The sequence below is a fragment of the Marmota monax genome, unplaced genomic scaffold (assembly GCF_021218885.2).
Source record: "Marmota monax isolate L192 unplaced genomic scaffold, Marmota_monax_Labrador192_F-V1.1 WCK01_AAM20220418_F8-fsc00001, whole genome shotgun sequence".
In the NCBI taxonomy this organism is placed as follows: Eukaryota; Metazoa; Chordata; class Mammalia; order Rodentia; family Sciuridae; genus Marmota; species Marmota monax.
The window spans coordinates 14,542,867-14,567,133 of NW_026693777.1; the positions used below are offsets into that span (position 1 = coordinate 14,542,867).

General features: G+C 33.9%; 1 protein-coding gene across 1 annotated transcript in view; it reads right to left on the reverse strand.

Moving 5' to 3' along the window:
* Map4k5 (mitogen-activated protein kinase kinase kinase kinase 5) overlaps window positions 1–24,267 on the reverse strand; it is a 119,979-nt gene that overhangs the window by 35,242 nt on the left and 60,470 nt on the right. The window contains exons 10-14 of the mRNA XM_046461013.2: window positions 23,643–23,774; window positions 19,943–20,005; window positions 17,759–17,840; window positions 16,771–16,887; window positions 5,301–5,379 (exon numbers count right to left, since the gene is read on the reverse strand). Coding sequence (XP_046316969.1) covers window positions 5,301–5,379; window positions 16,771–16,887; window positions 17,759–17,840; window positions 19,943–20,005; window positions 23,643–23,774 — 473 coding nt within the window. The remainder of the gene's footprint in view (window positions 1–5,300; window positions 5,380–16,770; window positions 16,888–17,758; window positions 17,841–19,942; window positions 20,006–23,642; window positions 23,775–24,267) is intronic.

Genomic DNA, 24,267 nt, shown 5'->3' on the forward strand with positions numbered 1-24,267 from the left:
GAGATGTACCAGGAAAGATAACCAAGTTTCCACTCAGAGGAAGATCTTGCTGAATACTCTAGAAAAACAGTCAGCAAGCCTTGAAAGGATCAAGCTGACCTAGTTAATTCATTCTTTAAAGGAAGAGGGCAACACCCTTTACAATTAATAGAAACAGATCCAGAGATGATACAGATGTTGAAATAAGTAGATAAGGTCTGAAAACTGCTATTATAAATATGTTCAAGGATTTAAGAGAAAACATGAACACAAGTGAGCAGATAATCTTAGTAGAGAAATAGAAATTATATATATGTGTATATATATGTATATATGTACATGCATTATATGTGTGTGTATGACTCAAGTCTAGATTTGAAAAATATCACATCTGGAAAAAAACTCACCATAGGAACTTAACAGTGGACTGAACACTACAGAGGAAAAGATCAATGACCTTGAAGTCAAGGCAACAGAAATTACAGAGAACAAAGAAATCCCCCTTATGTGCAGATATGAGGGGCAGAGAGAGAGAACAAGCCTTGGTGCCTTATGAAACAAGTGAATTAACTATGCAGCTAGAGTCCTGGAAGTAGATGAGAGATTTGGGTAGAAATTTTGAAGAGTAGCCAAATATCTTCCAAATTCATAAAAAATTTCAACCCATAGATCTAAGAAACTGAACTCCAAGTAGAATCAACACACAAAAAATGCATTAAATGGATCGCAGTCAAATTATTAAGAAACAAACAAAAATCATAAAAATTTCAACTGAAGTACCTTACATATACATATATACTTAAAAAAATCTGGCTCCTCTGCCATCTTATAGCCTGAGAAGGTGTACTGGGAACAGGACTTCTGAAAGTCACCTGTGTCTGGGAGGCTGTGATGCGAGGCCATTTTTGCTAGCTATATGCCCAGGATGAAACCGATACTGGCTGGACAAGAGATAAACTATGCATTCAAAGCAATAAACGACCCAGTGATTCCTGAAAGTAAATTGAACAAAACCAGGTTAATCTGGGGGAAGGTAACTTGTGTCCACAGAAACATGGCATGATTTGTGTCATGTTCCCAATCAAGTTTCCTACTCAGGCCACTGCACAGAATCAATGTAAAGCTGTACTCTTCAAGGATTTAAACCAATGAAAAGTAAATAAATAAAAGTGGATTTGTTTTTAAAAAATCTGAATTGATATCATGGATTGGGTTGTAACCTGCAGTTTATAAAGTGGTGACATAGAATATATCAGTGTATTATACTTGAGGTAATTTTTCACAGTTTTTTCAGTAAACAAAAATTTTATTTGATAATCATATCCTATTTTTAGGACGGATAAAGCTTGTCCAAAAGCCTAAATTTTGGGCTGAGGTTTTAGCTCAGTGGTAAAGCACCCGCCTAAGCATGTGCGAGGCCCTGGGTTTGATTCTCAGCACCAAACAAAAATAAACAAATAAAATAAAGGTATTGTGTCCAACTACAACTAAAAAATAAATTGAAAAAAACAAAAAGCCTCAACTTTAAGATTGGCAAAAACAAAATAAAAGACACTGTTTAGTGTGCTTCCTACCTAGGAAATGTCTCTCTCTAGGGTTGGAAACACTCAGTCACTATAGTTATCTAGAGAGATTTGTAAGACAGTACACCTTATGATTTTCTCACTCTCACTCCATGAGTAACATAAAAAGGACCCATGGAATTTTCAAATTTAAGTTAGATAAACTTTCCAAAATTCTCAGACTTTCTCAGCCTAACTTTTTCCTTTGTGAATTACAGTGAGGTCAATTCCCCTGGAATCCATTAACTCAACAACCAAAACCTCAGTATCCAATACATTTGAGAATCCTGATTCTGACTTTTTTCTGCATTTATTATAGGATAATAGCTGGATGTCATTCAGCATACACAGTTTAAATCAAACATAGCCAAGAAGGATTTTCTCTGAGACAAACTTTATATGATTTAAAATTCAGAGCTGTTCTGGAAAACTGCCTTCCAACCTTAGTACGTAGAATCTAGCCAGATGTTTTAAGTAATGAACACAGTGGTAAAACTGGGTGTTGATCTCTATATTTACAGTTCTCAATTATAGAGAAATACACCCATCTTAGATCACTGAAAAACTGTCCCATAGGACACCTCAAACTGGAAATGACAAAGAGTCCTTCTTCAGAAGCAAACAAAAAGAAGACAGCTTCCATGCAAGATTGCTGTTTCAAGCTGATGACTACATTGAGTGGGGCATCTGGCCCAGGACCATGAACAAGAGCACTGGAGTCACTGACTCTCACATGTTGAATCTGTACACTACCATATATAACTTCTTTTCTTAGCCACATGTCCTTCCTTTCAATAATTGAAGGTTTTGGATTGTTGTCAGACACTTGTTACTCTTACACTTGATACCTATAGAGTCTATATTAATATCACTCTTTTTAGCCTTAGTTCATGGTATGAGTCCAACACTTGGCTGAAATTTATTCACGAATCAGCTAAAACCATACATTTTAAAGCCACTGTGGAGTTTGTATGTGATCACTTTCCTCCCATCTTCCTTTGGTGCCAATGCCTTGTGATCAATTCCCTATATAGTTGGATTCAACCATGGATTGACTTTTTAAATGACAAATTCTTAAAATTAGATAATTTGGCTAATTTCTGGTCCAGACTGAGAAAGTACTTTCTTTATTCTCCCTATGATAGGAGTCAATAAACCTGACTCTGTTGTATTACACATTTGTCCCTTGTGGTTTTAGACTGATTAGGCTAGGTGCATAATAATTATTTATACACTACAAAGAATGTTTATAGTAGTAGTAATAGTCCAAAACTATAAACAAACCAAATGCCAATCAACAGAAGAATGGATAAATTGTGGTATAATTATACAATGAATATTATTCTACAGTGAAAACAATAAACTACTGCTATACATACATGATTCCTATAGACATTATGTTGAACAAAAGAAACTAAGCACAAAAAGGTACATATCATGTGAGTCCAGTTGTTTGGTGGTCAAGATCAGTTAAAAAGCAACCTATGGTAACAGAGAGATTGGAATACCGATTAGCCTGGATATAGGGATTGGGGGAGTATAGAACAGAAAGGTAATGACTGTAAAGGAGCATGAAAGACCCTTTTGAGATTCAGATAATGCTTTTCAGCTGGGTGGCAGTTACATGGGGGTATTAACATATTTAAAATTTTACCATGTAGTATACTTAAGATATGAACATTTTACTCCACATACATTACACAGTTCAATTTACAAAATTGAAATAAAAACAGATTAGAACTAACTAGGTATGTATAATACTTATCAAATAAGCAAAAGCAAACTTATAGAGCATTTCTGCTAGAAACAGAATACAACCTGTAAAAATTTATAAACAAATTATCAATAAAATGACCTCGACTCTACCTTCTGTCTAGTCTGAAAGACACAGAGCTTACTCTGAGGATATTAGGTCTCTAGACACTCATCTAGAAATAGCTTCAACTTATCTCTGAAAAAAAGCCTATTTTTATGAAGACAATATTATGAAGATGTCAATTTTCCCAAAGTTAATACAAACATTTAATAAGATATCAGAAAATACACTGATGTTTTAAACTAGATTAGTTGATTCTTTAGTTTATGTGTAAAAAAAAAATAGCCAAATATCATAATAAAAGACAACAGCAACAAGGGGTGTGTGTATATGCATGACATGGTGTGGTGGGGAGGGGCAGGGAGTACGAGGAGGAATAGCATCAAGAGATTTATCCCAAGTATGATGCTGGCACATAAATAGATATATTAATGCGACAGAATAGTATTTCCAGGAAAAGTCCTAACAGTCCTATTATATGTTTGAAAATTTAGTTTATAATAAAGATAATATGTTGAATACATGAGGAGAAATATTGAAATTTTTAATAAATAGCACTGAGACAAATGAGTGAGAGAAAGAATAAAGTTAAATCTAAACTATGCCTTCAACCAAATACTATATACCAAAGATTTAAATATTTTTAAAAAATGAAACTAAAAGAAGAAACCATAGGAAAATTCTTTTATAACCCTGGAATTAAGAAGGCCTAACTAAATATGACACAAAACCCAAAGACTACAAAATAAGTTAGATTACATTAATGAAATATTATATAGCTGCATAAAATAAATAATGCTTTATAAAGGAATATCAAGTTTGCCACTTTTCTACTGGGTATGTATCTGAAGTCCACAGGGCTCACCTCAGATTGTATAACATAAGAAAGCAATCTGGGCACTAACCAAGACAAGTCTTGAAAGTACTGGCTCAACTATAAAAAGTCCTGATTAAAACAAATGATATGGGAAGGGAATTCTAATGTTCCCATGACCTTGATTCCTAAACCAACATCTAAAAAGCTAGAGATATTTGTGTTCAAAAAAACTCAGACATAAACAAACAAATACTCCTCTGTATTAATTCTAATTAGACCATATATTTAATGAATTGTCTTTATCCATTATAGATTACAATTCCATAGTTATATGTCTTATTTTATATCTTAAACTACTTTAAATTTTTGGAAACAAGTACACATTTAAGTCAATAAATTCATATCTAAAAATTTCTCTCCAATTTGTTGTTCTAAATGCAGTTAAAATGAAAAACTCTGATATAAAATATTTAATCTATCAATGATTAACTTATTAAATACAAAAATCAATCTTTCCTTTTAAGTATTTTTTAGAAAAGATTCCTCTTCAGGCTAATCTGACTAAAAAAAATTGAAAACACCACCAATGCCCAACAAGAAGGAACTAACTACAATAAATCAAGTAATAAAATGTTATGTAACCATTAGATATAATAGCCATAAAGGCTGGGTTAATGTATGGAAAATACTTTTATATTAAGCAAAATTTTATGTGTAGTATAAATTCAGGCTTATATGTAATATAAAGTATACATATACAAAACATGTAATGTATATACAATGTATACATGGAGAAATGTGAAGAAAAACTGGCAAAACATTAATTATGGTTTCGCTCTGGGTGATGTGATTATATGCAATGTTAATTTTGTATTTTTTCTTCTTGTAAATTTCCTGCAATGGGCATGATTATCTTCAAAATTAGAAAATAAAAACTTTAAAAATTGTAAATGAACACAATTTCACCAAAGGCAGAAAAACAACATATATTTTAGAGGAATTGTGATATGTTAAAGTATGTAGTTTCAATTAATAAAATTGAGATTTTATTAATGCATGAAAAATACAAGAATACCCAGCTCAACCCTCCAAAACCACCAATGGAAAATGTATACCAAACACATACAATTTATTTCTGAAGCTGTCCGTTCAGCTCTGGCATTCCTGTTTGTAGATCTAATGGTATGACGAATGATTGCATGGGGCTGCAAATATAAGCATAATATACACACTTTAAAAATTTTTAATGATAAAGTTAAAAGGTCAAACTTTTAACTTTTAATTAAGTGATCACTTATTGACAAATATGATTATTTACGAATAAATTATAGGACAAACATAAAACAAACACAATGAACTCTAAAGCACTTTAAAAGTTTATTCACTTATTACATGTTTATACTATGTAAAATACTAAAGGGATTCAGAGAAAATCAGACACAAATCTTGTCCTTAGAGTTTATAGTCTAGGAAGATAAGACATATAAACATTTACAAAAAGAAAATGTAAGTGCTATTTCTTAAGAAAATAAATAGGTTACTATTAAAGCCCACAAAAAGAAGAAATGACTTCCATACTGAACTAAAGGAGTACAGAAGTTCTGCATGAAAGAGCTGTAATCTGATCTGAGACCTCCTACAAGAAGGCACTGGATATGCAGCAATGTGGGAGAAGCATTAGGCCACAGAAAGAGTATGAACCAAGTGACACAAGAAAGAAAAGGAAACTGCAGTGTTTACAGGGGCTAGGGGCTGATTATTATTTGGTTGCAGTGAAGATCAGGTTAAGAGATGACAAAGCTGGAAAGACACACTGGGGTAAGCCAGATTTATAAAAGGATCTGAATGACAGGTGAGGGCTCTCAACCTTATTTTCTTAGCAAAAGGATTTTTTAAAAAGATTTTATAGAAGGGAGTGGCATCATCAAAATCAGCTTTAAGGATAATCCAATAAGTGTGTAAGAAAGTATGGAGGGGAGAAACGTTGGATACAAGATTAGGAATATTGTAGCAAGGCCAATAAAAAACTTACTACTTCTATCTTCTTGCATAAACTGTTGCTCCATTGAAGCTATGCCTACAACTCAACCCCTATCTACCAAATTTCTGACAACTCATTCCTATTCATTCATGGCTCTTAAAGTGGTTTGTATATTTTTGGTTTTTTTTCCCATTCTGCTTCAAGACGAAGAAGACCTATAGTCTAACCAAGAGATTTCAAAAGCTGAGGTGAATCCATGGTTCTGAATTGAACATCCCTGTGTACTTCAATGCACTCTTCACTCCTGACATCACAACTGGGCCCTGGCATGAGTTCTGATGCATGAATTGCCAATATACTCGAAATCTCTGATCCTTTAAGCTTACTCTCTAACTTACTCTCATTAAACTTGTTTAATGTACCCACTGGAATATCAAGGTCATTGATCCACAACTCTCTCAATATCTATCAGCATCTTGCCTATCTTTACTTGTCTCCCTATTCAGTTTATATCTGATAATCCCAAATTTCTAGCAATCTCTTGACAATATTCTAAATTCCCTTTGGTCTTCAATATATGACAGAGCAAAAGGCCAACCCTGGATGAACTCTACTAGTGATCTTTGTGTTTCCATCTGGGATATCACAAACACTGCTGGGGGAAAATCTCATAGAACACTAAAAACCCATCTTATTTGAGTCTTCAACTTTGCCCATACACACTTGTCTAGTCATTTAACCAACCCACCACCCATTCTCCTCAGTCACACTTTTACACCTTCTCTACACTCTTCAAACCTACCTATTTTCCTTAATACTTTCCTTGTCACTTACTTCAGAGAAAATAGAAATCACTAGTTATACTACCAGTCAACCTCTCTAAGGCAAGAGAAATGTTTCCTTATCTAAGATTCAGTCCTTCATCATATTCTTGATCCAAGCCTCTGCTTCCTTACTGGAGGCTTTGACTATTCATCTTGCTTTTGTTGCATCTTTACTCTTTCTCAGATTCTTTCATAAGCATTTAATAATGTTCAAAAAGCCCCCCACAACACAACTGATCAGTAAATCTAGCCCTCTCCAACTCATTATCCTCCAGCTACTGCTTTAACTCATTCCTTCATTTCACTCATTCCTAAACCTTATAAATTACTATACTTACCTTTCAAGATTCTCCAAGCTAGATACCTTCCATTATTTGCAAATTATACTGTTAAAGTGATCAAACACTACATCTAAACCCAAAGACTACCTTAATCTAACTTCTAGGCACATGATCATTGAAACTCTCCTTCTTTCAGTGTTCCTTATCAATCTGTTTTAAAAAAATTTATAAATTTTTAAAATTTATAAATGACAGCGGAATACATTACAATTCATATTACATATATAGAGCACATTTTTTCATATCTCTGGTTGTAAACAAAGTATATTCGTGTCTTCATACGTGTACTTTGAATAATGATGACCATCACATTCCACCATCATTTCTAGCCCCATGCCCCCTCGCTTCCCCTCCCACCCCTCTGCCCTATCTAGAGTTCATCTATTCCTCCCATGTTCCCCCTCCTTACCCCACTATGAATCAGCCTCCTATATCAGAGAAAACATTCAGCATTTGGTGTTTTGGGATCGGCTAACTTCACTTAGCATTATCTCCTCCAACTCCATCCATTTACCTGCAAATGCTATGATTTTATTCTCTTTTAGAGCTGAGTGATATTCCATTGTGTATAAATGCCACATTTTTTTTATCCATGCATCTACTGAAGGGCACCTGGGTTGGTTCCATAGTTTAGCTATTGTGAATTGTACTGCAATAAACATTGATGTGGCTGTGTCCCTGTAGTATGCTGTTTTTAAGTCCTTTGGGTATAGATTGAGGAGAGGGATTGGGTCAAATGGTGGTTCCATACCCAGTTTTCCAAGCAATCTCCATACTGCTTTCCATATCGGCGGCAGCAATTTGTAGTTCCATCAGCAGTGTAGGAGTGCACACTTTGCCCCACATCCTCACCAACACTTACTGTTGTTTGTATTCATAATAGCTGCCATTCTGACTGGAGTGAGATGACATCTTAGAGTAGTTTTGATTTGCATTTCTCTAATTGCTAGCAATGATGAACATTTTTTCATATATTTGTTGACTGATTGTATATCATCTTCTGAGAAGTGCCTGTTCAGGGCCTTGGCCCATGTACTGATTGGGTTATTTGTTTTCTTGGTGCTTAGCTTTTTGAGTTCTTTATATACCCTAGAGATTAGTGCTCTATCTGACGTGTGAGGGGTAAAGATTTGCTCTCAAGATGCAGGCTCTCTATTCACTTCACAAATTGTTTCTTTTGCTGAGAAGAAACTTTTTAGTTTGAATCCATCCCATTTATTGATTCTTGATTTTAATTCTTGCACCAAAGGAGTCTTATTAAGGAAGTCGGGGCCTAATCCCACATGATGAAGATTAGGGCCTACTTTTTCTTCTATTAGACGCAGGGTCTCTGGTTTTTTCCTAGGTCCTTGACCCATTTTGAGTTTTGTGAATGGTGAGAGATATGGGTTTAATTTCATTTGGTTGCATATGGATTTCCAGTTTACCCGGCACCATTTGTTGAAGAGGCTATCTTTTCTCCAATACATGTTTTTGGCACCTTTGCCTAATATAAGATAATTGTAATTTTGTGGGTTAGTCTCTGTGTCCTCTATTCTGTACCATTGGTGTGCCAGTCTGTTTTGGTGCCAATACCATGCTGTTTTTGTTACTATTGCTCTATAGTATAGTTTATGGTCTGGTATAGTGATGCTACCCTGCTTCACTCCTCCTGCTAAGGATTGCTTTGGCTATTCTGGGTCTCTAATTTTTCCAGACGAATTTCATGACTGCTTTTTCTATTTCTATGAGAAATGCCATTGGGATTTTGATCAGAATTGCATTAAACCTGTACAGTGTTTTTGGTAGTATGGTCTATTTGACAATATTAATTCTGCCTATCCAAGAGCAAGCCAGATCTTTCCATTTTCTAAGGTCTTCTTTAATTTCGTTGTTTAGAGTTCTGTAGTTTTCATTGTATAGATCTTTCACCTCTTTAGTTGATTCTCAAGTATTTTTTTTTGAGGCTATTGTAAATGGGGTAGTTTTCCTCGTTTCTCTTTCTGAGGATTTGTCACTGATATACAGAAAGAAATGCCTTTGATTTATGGGTGCTGGTTTTATATCCTGCTACTTTGGTAAATTCATTTACTAGTTCTATAAGTTTGCTGATAGAATTTTTTGAGTCTTCTAGGTATAGAATCATATCATAAGCAAACAGTGCTAATTTGATTTCTTCTTTTTCTATCTGTATCCCTTGAATTTCTTTCATCTATCTAATTGCTCTGGCCAGTGTTTCAAGAACTATGTTGAACAGAACTGGTGAAAGAGGGCATCTGTGTCTTCTTCCAGTTTTTAGAGGGAATGCCTTCAATTTTTCTCCATTACAATGATGTTGGCTTAGCATAGATAGCCTTTATGATGTTGAGATATATTCCTGTTATCCCTAATTTTTCTAGTGTTTTGGACATTTAGAGGTGCTGTATTATGTCAAATGCTTTTTCTGCATCTACTGAGATATCATATGATTCTTATCTTTAAGTCTATTGATGTGATGAATTACATTTATTGATTTCCATATGCTGAACTACCCTTGTATCTCTGGGATGAATCCCACTTGATTGTGGTGCACTATATTTTTGATACGTTTTTATATCCGATTTGCCAGAATTTTATTGACAATTTTTGCATTTATGTTCATTAGAGATATTGGTCTGAAGTTTTCTTTTTTTGATGCATCTTTGCCTGGTTTTGGAATCAGGGTGATGTTGGCCTCATAGAATGAGTTTGGAAGTGCTGCCTCTTTTTCTATTTCCTGAAATAAATTGAAGAATATTGGTATTAGTTCTTCTTTAAAGGTCTTGTAGAACTTGGCTGTGTATCCATCTGGTCCTGGGCTTTTCTTGGGTGGTAGGCTTCTGATGGTGTCTTCTATTTCACTGCTTGAAATTGATCTGTTTAAACTGTGTATATGATCCTAATTCCATTTGGGCAAATCATATGACTCTAGAAATTTGTAGATGCCTTCAATATTTTCTATTTTATTGGAGTACAAATTTTCAAAATAATTTCTAATTATATTCTGTATTTCTGTAGTGTCTGTTGTGATATTTCCTTTTTTAATCACAGATGGTAGTAATTTGAGTTTTCTCTGTCCTTCTCTTCATTAGCATGGCTAAGGGTCTGTCAATTTTATTTATTTTTTCAAAGAACCAATTTTTTGTTCTGTCAATTTTTCCCATCATTTCTTTTGTTTCAGTTTCATTTCAGCTCTGATTTTAATTATTTCCTGTCTTCTACTGCTTTTGATGTAGATTTGTTGTTCTTTTTCTAGGGCTTTGAAATGTAAGATTAAGTCATTTATTTATTATTCTGCTAGTCTATGTCATTTGATTGATGAGTTTAAGGCATTAACATTCAGGGTTATTATTAAGACATGACTTGTATTGGCAGCCATTTTTGTTTTTCTTCTTTTAAGGAATGAACTCCATGCAATGAACTTTCCTCTTAGAACTGCTTTCATAGTGTCCCAGAGATTTTGATATGTTGTATCTGTGTTCTCATTCACTTCTAAATTTTTTTTTAATCTCCTCCTTGATGTCTTCTGCAACCCATTGTTCATTCAGTAGCATATTATTTAGTCTCCAGGTGTTGGAGTAGTTTTTATTTCTTATTTTCATTGATTTATAACTTCATTTCATTATGATCTGACAGAATGCAGGGTAGTACTTTTTTATATTTTGCTAATAGTTGCTTTGTGGCATAATATATGATCTATTTTAGAGAAGGATCCACGTGCTGCTGAAAAGAAAGTGTACTCACTTATTTAAGGATGAAATATTCTATATATGTCAGTTAAGTCTAACTTATTGATTGTATCATTAAGTTCTACAGTTTCTTTGATTTTTTGGGAAGATCTATCTAGTGGTGAAAGAGGTGTGTTAAAGTCACCCAAAATTATTGTGTTGTGTTCTATTTGACTCTTGAACTTGAGAAGAGTTTGTTTGATAAACATAGATGCTCCACTGTTTGGGACATATAATTGTCGAGTCTTGTTGGTGTATGGTTCTCTTGAGCAGTATATAGTGTCCTTCTTTATCACTTTTGATTAACTTTAGCTTGAAGTCTACTTTATTTGATATGAGGATGGAAACCCCTGCTTGCTTCCGCAGTCCATGTGAGTGGTATGATTTTTCTAACTCTTCACCTTCAGTCTGTGGATGTCTTTTCCTTCCTATAGGATGAGTCTCTTGGAGGCAGCATGTTGTTGGGTCTTTTTTTTTTTTATCCAATCTGCTAGTCTATGTCTTTTGATTGATGAGTTTAGGCTATTAACATTCAGGGTTATTATTAAGACATGTATTGGCAGCCACTTTTGTTTATTTTTGGTATTAATGTGACTTGGTTTCTCCTCTGATTTTCCTTTAGTGTCATATCTCCTTCTGCTGATTTTCATCCTTGTTTTTCATATCCTCTTTGTAGAATATTTTGCTGAGAATGTTCTGTAATGCAGGCTTTCTAGCTGTAAATTCTTTAATGTTTGTTTATCGTGGAAGGTTTTTACTTCATCATCAAATCTAAGGCTTAGTTTTGCTGGATAGAAGATTCTTGGTTGGCATCCATTTTCTTTTAGAGCTTGGTATATGCTGTTCCATGATTTCCTGGCTTTGAGGATCTGGCTTGAAAAATCTGCTGATACACATTGGTCTTCCCCTATATGTGATCTGATTCCTCTCTCTTGTGGCTTTTAAGATTCTATCCTTATTGTGTATACTAGACAATTTCATTATAATGTGCCTTGGTGTAGATCTGTTGTAATTTTGTACATTTGGTTTCCTGTAAGCCTCTTATATTTGGTTTTCCAATTTGTTCTTCATGCTTGGGAAATTTTCTGATATTATCTCATTGAAGAGATTGTGCATTTCCTTGGTTTGAGACTCTGTGCCTTCCTCTATCTCAATAACTCTTAGATTTGGTCTTTTGATGCTGTCCCATAATTCTTGGATGTTCTGTTCGTGGTTTCTTACTGTCTTCACTGTGTGATCAACTTTAATTTCCAGATTGTAAACTTTGTCTTCATTATCTGACGTTCTTTCTTTTAAGTGATCTAGTCTGTTGGTTATGCTTTCTATTGAGATTTTTATTTGATTTACTGTATCCTTCATTTCAAGGATTTCTGATTATTGTCATTTTTTCAGAGTCTCTATCTCTTTCTTGAAATAATCCTTTGCTACCTGTATTTGTGCTCTTATCTTCTTGTTGGAGCGATCACTTTTTACCTGTATTTGCTCATTTAGGTTATTCTTTAATTCATAGATCATTTTAATTATGAACCTTCTGAACTACTGTCCCTGGGTTCTGTTATTGTAGTATCCTGGTTTGTTTGGGGCACTTTCCTCCCTTGTTTTTTCATGTTGTCTATATGTCTTCCTTTCTTGCAGTGTGCATCCTGGACCTGGGTCCTGGCAAGTCAGTGAGGGCAGATCTGGTCCTGGCCTGAGCTCCTGCAGTTGTCTGCTGGTTGAAAGGGGTAGTCCCATGCCAGAGGCTGGGCTCCGGAGGGTGTCTTCCAGTGGCAGGATGGACCGGGGCCTACTGTCTCCTTATCAATCTCTTTAGCCTACTTGATCCTCAAAGTTTGGGAAAAATCTGAGGATTCTATCCTAAGCTTTCTTCTACTGTCATTCTAATTTGGTTCCCTTGGGTGATCACATTTACTCCTTAAAGCATCTACTATATGTATATCTAATGACTCTCACATCTATATCTGTAGTCGAAACTTTGTTCCCCAGGCTACAATCATGAATCTAACTCTTTACTGGTCTTCTCTATTTGAAAGTCTGTGCAACATCTTGTTCTGTGTAAAACTGAGCTCATCTTTGTTTCCAAACCTCATTTTACTCTAGTGTTCCTACCTCAGTACGTGTTTATATCCATCCAACTACTCAAGTCAAAATCTGGTAGTAATTTTTTTCTCATTTCTTATTCTTCATCGAATCACCAACTCAAGAAAATTCTTTTATTTTTTAGTAGTGGGGACTGAACCCAGAGGTATTTTACCATTGAGCTACATTCCTAGTCCTTTTTATTTTTTGATACAGCTAAGCCCACTGAGGGTCTTGCTAAGATGCTGAGATTGGCCTTGAACTTGTGGCTTTGAACTCCAGCCTCTTGAGTTGCCACCATGCTTAGCTCTCAGAAAATTCTTAAATTAATCCACTTCTTTTCATCATTGCTCTACCACCATAGTTTAAACTATCATTCTCTCTATCCTGAATAACTTCCACAGTCTCTTAACAAGTGATTAGTAATGGAATCACCATTCTGAATTCATAGAGATCTTTTAAACACACCTGCCCTCAGGTGAAAATCTAAAATTTTAACATGGTTTGAGATAACCAGTGTCTAGCTTTGTAACTTGTTTCCATCATTTCCTTCCTTATTTTCTGCTCTACCCAGACATACTTTAGTTCCTTAATAAATCCATTTCTCTCTTATCACCAGGCTTTCAAATATGATATTGTTTCCTCTGCTTAGCATATTTACTCTTACTCTCTTCAACTAATTCCAATTTATCCTTCAGATTTTCAGCAAAAATATCACTTTTATATGCCTTCATAATACCCTATATTTCCATTCCATAAAGATTATCACACATTGACATTATGTGTTGGTATTTCTGAATTTCCTCTGCAGCTACACCATGAAGAGAGGGATAGTGTTAGTCTCATAAACCACTGTACCACCAACTAATTGGTAGAAGGCTTTGTATCTGAAGAACTATAAAGAGTGATAATATCATTAAAGAGACAGTGAGAATTCTGAAAGTAGGGGGAATCTGGGAAGCCCAGCAAAGAGGTATGAAAGTAAAAAGAGTTGCATATTAAAATTATCAGTGAGAGATGAATTGGGGAATCAAGGAGTATCTAATTCACACTGATGCTATAAATTTTAATACTTTTTGAATCTTTAAGAAATTAAATTCTTTTAAAAAATATTTATTTATTTATTTTTAGCTGTAGTTGGACATAATACCTTTATTCCATTCATTTATTTTTATGTGGTGCTGAGGCTCGAACACAGGGCCCCGCACATGTTAGGTAAGTGCTCTACCACTGAGCCACAATCCCAGCCCCAAGAAATTAAATTCTTATTTACTAATTCCAAGTCTGCAAATGATAGCTCAAATGAGGGGGGGGGGGGTATGGAAATCCATGTATGGCTAGTTTATTTACTGTTTTCAATTAAAGTCAATTTAACATTCAACAAAGTATTCTTTAGGTAGACAGGACTATATCACATACTAGGCAATACAGAAACTAAGATGTCTAATGACTATTTCTATTAAGCACTTACATAGAAATGATGGTGCACACTAAAAATTAAATAAGAGAGGAGGCTGTAGAAGTAGTTCACCTGGATTTAAATCCTGGTTCCACTACTTATTAAGCTATATGATCTTGGGCAAATTATGTCTTAGTCCCTTATTTTACAAATGAGAACATTAATAACTGTACCTACTACTATGGACAATTTTGAGTAATTAGAAAAGTTAATATGGAAATTATTTGTCCTAATATTTGGCACACAATGAGTACCAAGTGAATCTTAGTAATGATATTTATAAAGTATAATTTAAAACTTAAGAACATAAAGTAGAAAATTCTCTTTAATAAAAATGAATCAATTAACATGCAAGCTTCAGTTATGGATTTTAGCCAAAACTAAAGGTAGAGATAAAAGGGAAATAAAGGCATAAAGAGAAATAAATAGACTGATTCAGAGATACACAGAAACAAACAAATTATAAAAGGAGGAGAACACATAAAGAGAGACCCTGGTGCAAAAAATACTTGTGTTATATATAGTCATAAAGAGGTATCTGTCAATGAGCAGTAAGTCCCTCATCCTGATTTACAAGTTGTGGTTACATATAGTACATTCAAAATAACTTTACTATTTTCATAGAAGGTAAGCATATTTATGGATAGTCCTGCCCGTAATTACATAAGATTTTTTTTTTTTTTTGTACCAGGGATTGAACTTAGGGGCATTCGACCAGCCACATTCCCCAGCCCTATTTTTTGTATTTTACTTAGAGATAGGGTCTCACTGAGTTGGCTTAGCACCTTGGCATTCCTGAGGCTGGCTTTGAACTCTGTCTCAGCCTCTCGAGCTGCTGGGATTTCAGGCATGCACCACCATGCCTGGCAAGAAGTGATACTTCTGAAAAAGTATTGGAAATGATAAATTTTCCAATGAGAATTTCAATTTACTTTTTAAAAATGATTTACATTCTGTTAATGATAAGCATTAAATAGAGAAACTTCAAAAATGACCAAATGGATTTCTAAGGAATCTCTTTTATGAAAAATCATATATACATATGCTACGGATAAATTTTTTCTTTTTGTCCAAAGTAATTTTTTTTTGTTTTGTTTTTTAAGAGAGAGAGAGAGAGAGAGAGAGAGAGAGAGAGAGAGAGAGAGAATCTTTTTTTTTTTTTTTTGTAGATGGACACAACACAATGCCTTTTTTTATTTTTATGTGGTGCTGAGAATCGAACCCAGGTAGCGCCCGTGCTAGGCGAGCGCTCTACCGCTGAACCACAACCTCAGCCCCCAAAGTAATGTTCTTGAAAACTTTATTTCCTAGGAAACTGATAATGTCAATATATGGCCTATAAGAAGATCAAACTCTCATACAGAAACTAAGATCTAGTGAGGAGAGAAAGCACCTCTTCATTTCTGGGATGTGGGGGGGGGCATATCTGACTTTAAACTGAGTTAACCTCTTAAAAATTAAAGGCACCAAACTAGAAAGGAGATCATATTAAGAAGAAATAACCATACTGTAGTGTAGATGTAGACAATAAAAGGTTAATGGCTTAGAGATTTAAAAATTTTTATTTTTGATTATTTTAATTGTTCAAATTTATGGGTTATAGTGTAATAATTTGATACATATATACAGTGTGTAATAATCAAATCAGAGTAGTAAACATTTCCATATCTTAAAATGTTTAAAAATTTGTCTATTAGCAATAATTATATATATATATAATTATATATATATATTTAAATTTTTTGTAGTTGTAGATGAACAACATGCCTTTATTTTATTTATTTATTTTTATATGGTACTGAAGATGGAATCCAGTGCCTCACATGTGCTAGGCAAGCACTCTACCACTGAGCTACAGACCCAGCCCTAATAATTATATTTTTATGGGTATAGTATGATATTAAAATACATGTATAAACCATATGTGCTGAAAAAGGAAAAAAGAACTAATCCTAGCAAGAACTAGGATTAAGAAAAATATTGACAAGTTATGTTATGTATATTAAAGCACAATTTTTTAAAAAAGCAAGAACTGACAACTACATGTAGAGTAAGCATAGTTCATATAATTAATTAACTTTTGTTGCTAAACTATTTTAACTAAATTGAGAGAGTGAATCAGAAAGTAAACTCTAAAGCCATGTTAAACATTTATTTTCAAATATTAGGTTACAAACATTTTCTTACCTCAAAATCATCATCGTCTCCTTCGGTGTAATGTGCATGATTGTCTGGATTGTTTACTTTGTCCAATAGTTCAATTGCCAGGGCCCTGGAGAGACCTGGCTGTCCAACAAAAGTATGCTAAGTAAAAATGAAACAAAATAATTTCATGAATATGCCTTTATGGCTCATAGAAAATGTTATTTGTAGTCTTTCATTCAATAACTAGCATAGACGAGCATAGGCATCTACTAATTCAAATATTAGTAAAAACATTAATCAGCGAATGAATTGTTAATTATATAACTAAAAAAATTTGGGGTAAGCTTAGAACATAAATAATTTCTCTATGTAAAGTTGTCTAACCTATGATAGGTGGTAAGATTACATCTTCAACTATAACAAGGACATTTATTACTCATAACACTGATACGAAAGTGAATACCACAATATGGTACATCAATCACAGTAAGAATAAAGCATATATACTTTACATTTGCATACATTTAATCCAGTTAAATTATAAAGATTTCTTAGGTTGTTTAATTACTATGACTTTTCTCATTCAAAAGTATTTTATACATATATAAACTCAAAGAGCACACTATAAATTCACATAAGCAGCTAAGAAACACAGTTAATTTTAGATGATGGCAACATTTTTGAGTTTTCTCTAAGGCAGGGGTCAGTAAACTATAGTGCAAGGGCAAAATCTGGTACACTGCCTCTTTCTCTAAATACAGTTTTATTGAGTATTAAAAATATTCTCATACATGTGTACTGTATACGGATTCTTTTATGCTGCAATGTTAAAAGTAAGCAGTTGTGACAGAGACTCATTGCCTACAATATTTGAAATATTTTCTATCTTCTCCCTTACAGAAAGTTTGCTGACTCCTGTTGTAAGAGATAACTTACAGTTTTATATTAAAAACCTAAGTATTTTTGTTCTATTGAAATATCTAATTACTGCATGACTACCAGAAATCCCTTCACAATTCCAATGACTTACTGTTAGAAGTCTTTCAGCAGTTGGTCTTTTTTTGGGGTTTTTAGTTAGTGCTATTTTGACAAAATTATGGAATGTTGATGACCTTCAAATAAAAGAGACATGTACAAAAATATCTTACTAATATTATTAGATTGTTGGTGTTACTAAATAAAATGAACTCAGAAGCAGTAAGGAAGTCTGAAACATGGGACTTTTTTCCTTACGTTTCTCAGTTCTACATAAACCAAAAAACTAAACCCAAAGCACAGTCTATTCCTTAGAAACATCTGGGTCAGTTTTGTATCTTAAGTACAATGGAATTAGGTAACAGAGCAGTAATATACAACCCATACAAATCAGAACAGGAAGAAACCAGTGTCAATTAGGTAGGCTGTGTCATTTATATAATTTATGTTCTGCTTAGAAGTAAAAACATACTTTTCTTATTGCCTAATTTATACAGTATTTACATTATACTATACCAAAAAGTTTTGCTATTCCAAAAGAGTTGGATGGCACAAAGGGTAGGGTACATAATGTAAGTGACTATATAAATCCTAAAAAGGCTACTTAATTTCTTAGAAGAGAGGATAAATAAGGAGTGATTTTAGCAACTGGAAAGATTTTCCCGCTATATGCATTGATGAAGTGGAGAAAGGAAGAAGATACAAATTAGAAGAATCATGTTTTGATTATTCATGAAAAAGAGGAGTGTTTTCAACACTGCCAAGATTCTACTGGGAGATACTGGACAAGAACCAAAGAAACCAAGTAACTTCAGTGACTAGCAATGACTACAATCACATGGCAATTCTCAGTAGAGGAATCAAATCACTGCACTGCAACTGGTGGCTTCTGACAGAGATAACATGGAGTCAGGTGGATCATAGAGTGGCAAAGGTTCTCCAGTGGTAATGACTAATCTGGAATTTGTACCTAATAGTCATTTGTTCCTGAATAAACATTCAGTCATTTTTGACGTAAAGCCCTCATTTCCCAGATGGTTAGAAACTTTGGACAATAAGGAACAGGAAGAAACCAGATACAGCTAGTAGGAGGATATAAACTCCTTTGTTTCAATAGTGTAATTTGCCTTTCATTCCTGCCATGATCCCAAGACAGGCCTGACTCCTAAATAAAACTAACAGTTAAGAATCTACTTGGGGGAGGGGTCTTAAATCTGAAATGAGCTACCGACTGTCTCACCAGAAAAATAAAATTTATGGGGCTGTGGTTGTAGCTCAGTGGAAGAGCACTTGCTTGGCACGTGTGAGGCTCTGGGTTCAATCCTCAGCACCACATATACATAAATAAATAAAAATAAAATAAAATATATTGTATCCATCTACAACTACAATAACTAACTAAATATATAGATAGATAAAATTTATATAACAGAATCAGGAAGCTCACAGACCTCAAGAAATCCATGTAATCTGGATGAAGAACCCTCGAATTTATGAACTTAGAAACTTGTTTGCCTGGTTAATTTTATAAAATGTGGAAAAGATAATACCAAAAAAATAATTTTCGACTTTCACCATTTAACTAATGACACTCTTAAGAACTATAATTCCACGCAGGCTGCTTTACTTTATAATAGAAAGGAGAGATTAGGAAGAAAATAAGTAATAACTTCTTCAAGTTTTTTTTTTAAATATTTTTTTAGTTGTCAATCAATCTTTTATTTATTTATTTATTTACTTGTTTGTTTATATGTGGTGCTGAGGATTGAACCCACGGCCTCACACATGCCAGTGCAAGCGCTCTACTACTGAGCCACAGCCACAGCCCCTTCTTCAAGTTTTATAGAAGGAAAAACCAAGAGAAACTGACTGTGTCAACAGCATCTGGGAAATCTTTTCAAACATCATCATCCATGCAAGTCAATATATAATTAATGGATGTAAAATAATACAGATCAAAAATCTTCATATATTAATTTCAAATCTTTCCTCACCATGCCTCTTTCTCAAGCTGCCAAGTTAAGAGAAACAAACAAGTTTAACAAGAGCAGTGAATTATAAAAGAACACTGAGTGGAAAATAAACCTAGATTCTTGCCATAACTGTGCAAGTAAATTAGGATGTAACTCTGGGCAAACTGCTTAATGCCTCTGGGCTTTGGTTTCATCATCTATAAAATAAAGGAACTATGTTCCTTCCCATTGTAAAATTCTATGAAACCATATATTCATTAACTCACCACTTTGTTTTGTCCTTTAGTTTTGGAGGCTGAAAATTACTTTTTGACATTAAGAAGAGAGCCCTGAAATAAAAAAATTTTAGTTAAAAGCAACACCAAGTACTTTTATTACTACAGCTAATAATCAATAAATATTCTGTAATGAACTTATACAAGACTACTATATATGTAGGCACTGAATAAAATTGTTTTGAGATAGGGAAATCAAATTTTTAATATTTTGGATAGCATATGCAAAATTTCTCCTACCTTTAGAAAATATCTTTAAATTTCAAATAAGCCCTTATTCACAGAGCAAAGTTACCAAATGTTAGAAGTTTTACTACCATGATACCTATATAAATAGTAGTATACATTTTTTTTTTATTTTTTTTACTTTTAGTTGTAGTTGGACACAACACCTTTATTTCACTTGTTTATTTTTTAATGTGGTGCTAAAGATCGAACCCAGGGTCTCACACGTTCGAGGCAAGTGCTCTACCGCTGAGCCACAACTCCAGCCCTTGTAGTATATATTAAGCACATGTCTACATAATTACATATAATTCTATAACACATATATATTTTTGAATAAATTTTTAAATTTACATGATAGCGAAATGCATTACAACTCATATTACACATATAGAGCACATTTTTTTCATATCTTTGGTTTATACAAAGTATATTCACACCAATTCGTGTCTCCATACATGTACTTTGGATAATGATGACTATCACATTACACCACCATTTCTAACCCCCTGCCCCCTCCTTTCCCCTCCCACCCCTCTGCCCTATCTAGAGTTCATCTATTCCTCCCATGCTCTCCCTCGCTTCCCCACTATGAATCAGCCTCCTATATCAGAGAAAACATTCAGCATTTGGTGTTCAGGATTGGCTAACTTCATTTTAGCATTATCTCCTCCAACTCCATCCATTTACCTGCAAATGCTATGATTTTATTCTCTTTTAGAGCTGAGTAATATTCCATTGTGTATAAATGCCACATTTTTTTTTATCCATGCATCTACTGAAGGGCATCTGGGTTGGTTCCATAGTTTAGCTATTGTGAATTATACTGCAATAAACATTGATGTGGCTGTGTCCCTGTAGTATGCTGTTTTTAAGTCCTTTGGGTATAGATTGAGAAGAGGGATTGGGTCAAATGGTGGTTCCATACCCAGTTTTCCAAGCAATCTCCATACTGCTTTCCATATCGGCGGCAGCAATTTGTAGTTCCATCAGCAGTGTAGGAGTGCACACTTTGCCCCACATCCTCACCAACACTTACTGTTGTTTGTATTCATAATAGCTGCCATTCTGACTGGAGTGAGATGACATCTTAGAGTAGTTTTGATTTGCATTTCTCTAATTGCTAGCAATGATGAACATTTTTTCATATATTTGTTGACTGATTGTATATCATCTTCTGAGAAGTGTCTGTTCAGGGCCTTGGCCCATGTACTGATTGGGTTATTTGTTTTCTTGGTGCTTAGCTTTTTGAGTTCTTTATATACCCTAGAGATTAGTGCTCTATCTGATGTGTGAGGGGTAAAGATTTGCTCTCAAGATGCAGGCTCTCTATTCACTTCACAAATTGTTTCTTTTGCTGAGAAGAAACTTTTTAGTTTGAATCCATCCCATTTATTGATTCTTGATTTTAATTCTTGCACCAAAGGAGTCTTATTAAGGAAGTTGGGGCCTAATCCCACATGATGAAGATTAGGGCCTACTTTTTCTTCTATTAGATGCAGGGTCTCTGGTTTTTTCCTAGGTCCTTGACCCATTTTGAGTTTTGTGCATGGTGAGAGATAGGGGTTTAATTTCATTTGGTTGCATATGGATTTCCAGTTTACCCGGCACCATTTGTTGAAGAGGCTATCTTTTCTCCAATACATGTTTTTGGCACCTTTGCCTAATATAAGATAATTGTAATTTTGTGGGTTAGTCTCTGTGTCCTCTATTCTGTACCATTGGTGTGCCAGTCTGTTTTGGTGCTGTTTTTGTTACTATTGCTCTATAGTATAGTTTATGGTCTGGTATAGTGATGCTACCCTGCTTCACTCTTCCTGCTAAGGATTGCTTTAGCTATTCTGGGTCTCTAATTTTTCCAGACGAATTTCATGACTGCTTTTTCTATTTCTATGAGGAATGCCATTGGGACACATAGAGATATATTATTCTAACTTTAGGTTGGTTGTACATTTAACCAAAGATTGACTTCAACAATTATTTGAGTGTATAGGCAAATTGCACCTACTTCCTTTAAGAATATATTACAGAAATGTCAATCTCTGTTGAATTCATCTTTGACCCATTTTCCTTTGTACTATGGAGTAGAAAGATGGAAGACTTAAGAGGGAATTTTTAAAGTGCTTCATTTTAGTATTTCCTACAAAAACCCCTTCCAGGATTCTAAGTAAACTTTTTTGTTTTAAACATAGTAGATATTTTCTCATTTTAAAAATGAAATGATTCAAAGGAAAAAAAATCTATATTATGTATATTCTTGCCATTCTAGTATTTTAAATTTTCTGCACTTCTTTGTATTTATTTAAATGCTAATCAATTATTGCATTATTATTATTATGTGTTCTAATTTTAAATCACTAATCAATTTTCCATGTTCCTTTGGTATACACATATTCAAGAGCTACCCCTAACTGCTAAACAACTTAATAATTCAGCAACTATCATTTAGATTTTTTCCTATTATTCTAAAATTAATAATTCTTAATCCTTGAATTATTTCCTAAGTATAATTTTCTTAGTAGCAGAATAACTAAAATATTTGTATGGCCCTTAACAAATAACATAAAGTTATTTCCCTCAAAGTCTGTACCTATTGGCAATCAAGATAACAGTAGATATCTTTTAACTTGTGTAGTTTTAGTTTTCCCCTATGTTTCTTTACCTGATACTTGCTCCTAAATACTCTTTCTCCTAATGTCTTTATATGAGTTCCTTATGTAGCACACATTACTCCATGGTTGGTCATACATTAAGAGAACATTTTCCCCATTTTAATTTTCCCTTTGATTTTCTACCATTTAAAGTTAAATTTTGGTCCCATATATCTGTCCTTCAAAATAGGAAAAAAACTTTCAAAAGCCCTCAAATATTTATTTCTGAATGACAATATATCCTAAGATATATGATAATTATTCTAAGCATAGTTATTTCTTCATAATTCCTAGACAGAGTAAGAGAAAGAAAATCAAATGAGATAGTAAAATAAAATCTCTTGTGCATTTTACCATTTCATATAGGACAAGAAACAACATCAATTAATGGAGGAATGAAAATAAAGACTCCAAAAGACTTATTTAATAATAACTGGCATGTCCTATTCTGATTATTAAGGAAAAATATTTTACGGAAAAACTTCAAACAATGCAGGCAACTCACTCTGTTTGAGGAGCAGCAATGTAACCAAGCAGTGTTTGAATGTAATTACTTACCAGTCCTTTACAATAGTTTTTCTATTCTGACATAATTAAAATAAGTGTAATCCCAGTATCACAAGGTTTCCAAAGACCTGATTGATAACTGCATAATTTTCTTTAAATATTTATTTTTCAGTTATGAGTGGACACAATATCTTTATTTTTATTTTTATATGGTGCTAAAGATTGAACCCAGTGCTAGGAGAGCAGTCTACCTCTCAGCCACAATCCCAGCCCCCTGATAACTGCATAATTATAAATAATGAAAACACCTCATTGGATGAAGATCAAACATAGGTGGTTGAAGTTCTCCAAGTTCAATTGCAGTTATTCCCACAGCCCAGATATCACAGAGTTGGTTATAGCCACCATTCTTCTCTACTGCTGCAACTTCTGGAGCCATCCTAGAACCAATGAGTGAACATAATATTTTCATTTTCAAAAAAATACTACTTCTTGTTATAACCATTAGATTTGGACGGAAAATAAGCTAAGAGCTCTTTACTGGGAAAGAAGAAACTTCACCAGGAAAGACTTAACACACACACACACACAACACACACACACACACACATTCTCTCACATACACACATATACATATTCTTTTAAAATTTATTATTTAAAAATCTTGAATACTGGTGATATGAGAAAAACCTTGCTTTTTACTTTAGTTTGTGTTAGGTGAATCTTGTTATGTAATACAGGAAAATGAAAAAGAATACCTAAAACACTGTGAAGATCACAGAAAACTTCCCAATTGAGATAAGACTTAAAAAATGAATCAGCAGGGAGCTAAGTTGAGTGAAGAGTCACTTCAGATTGCAAATGCAGGAAGACAAGGAAAGCATGTGAATCACCTAAAGGGCTGCTGGTGCAGGGCAACTCAGTATGTGTGAT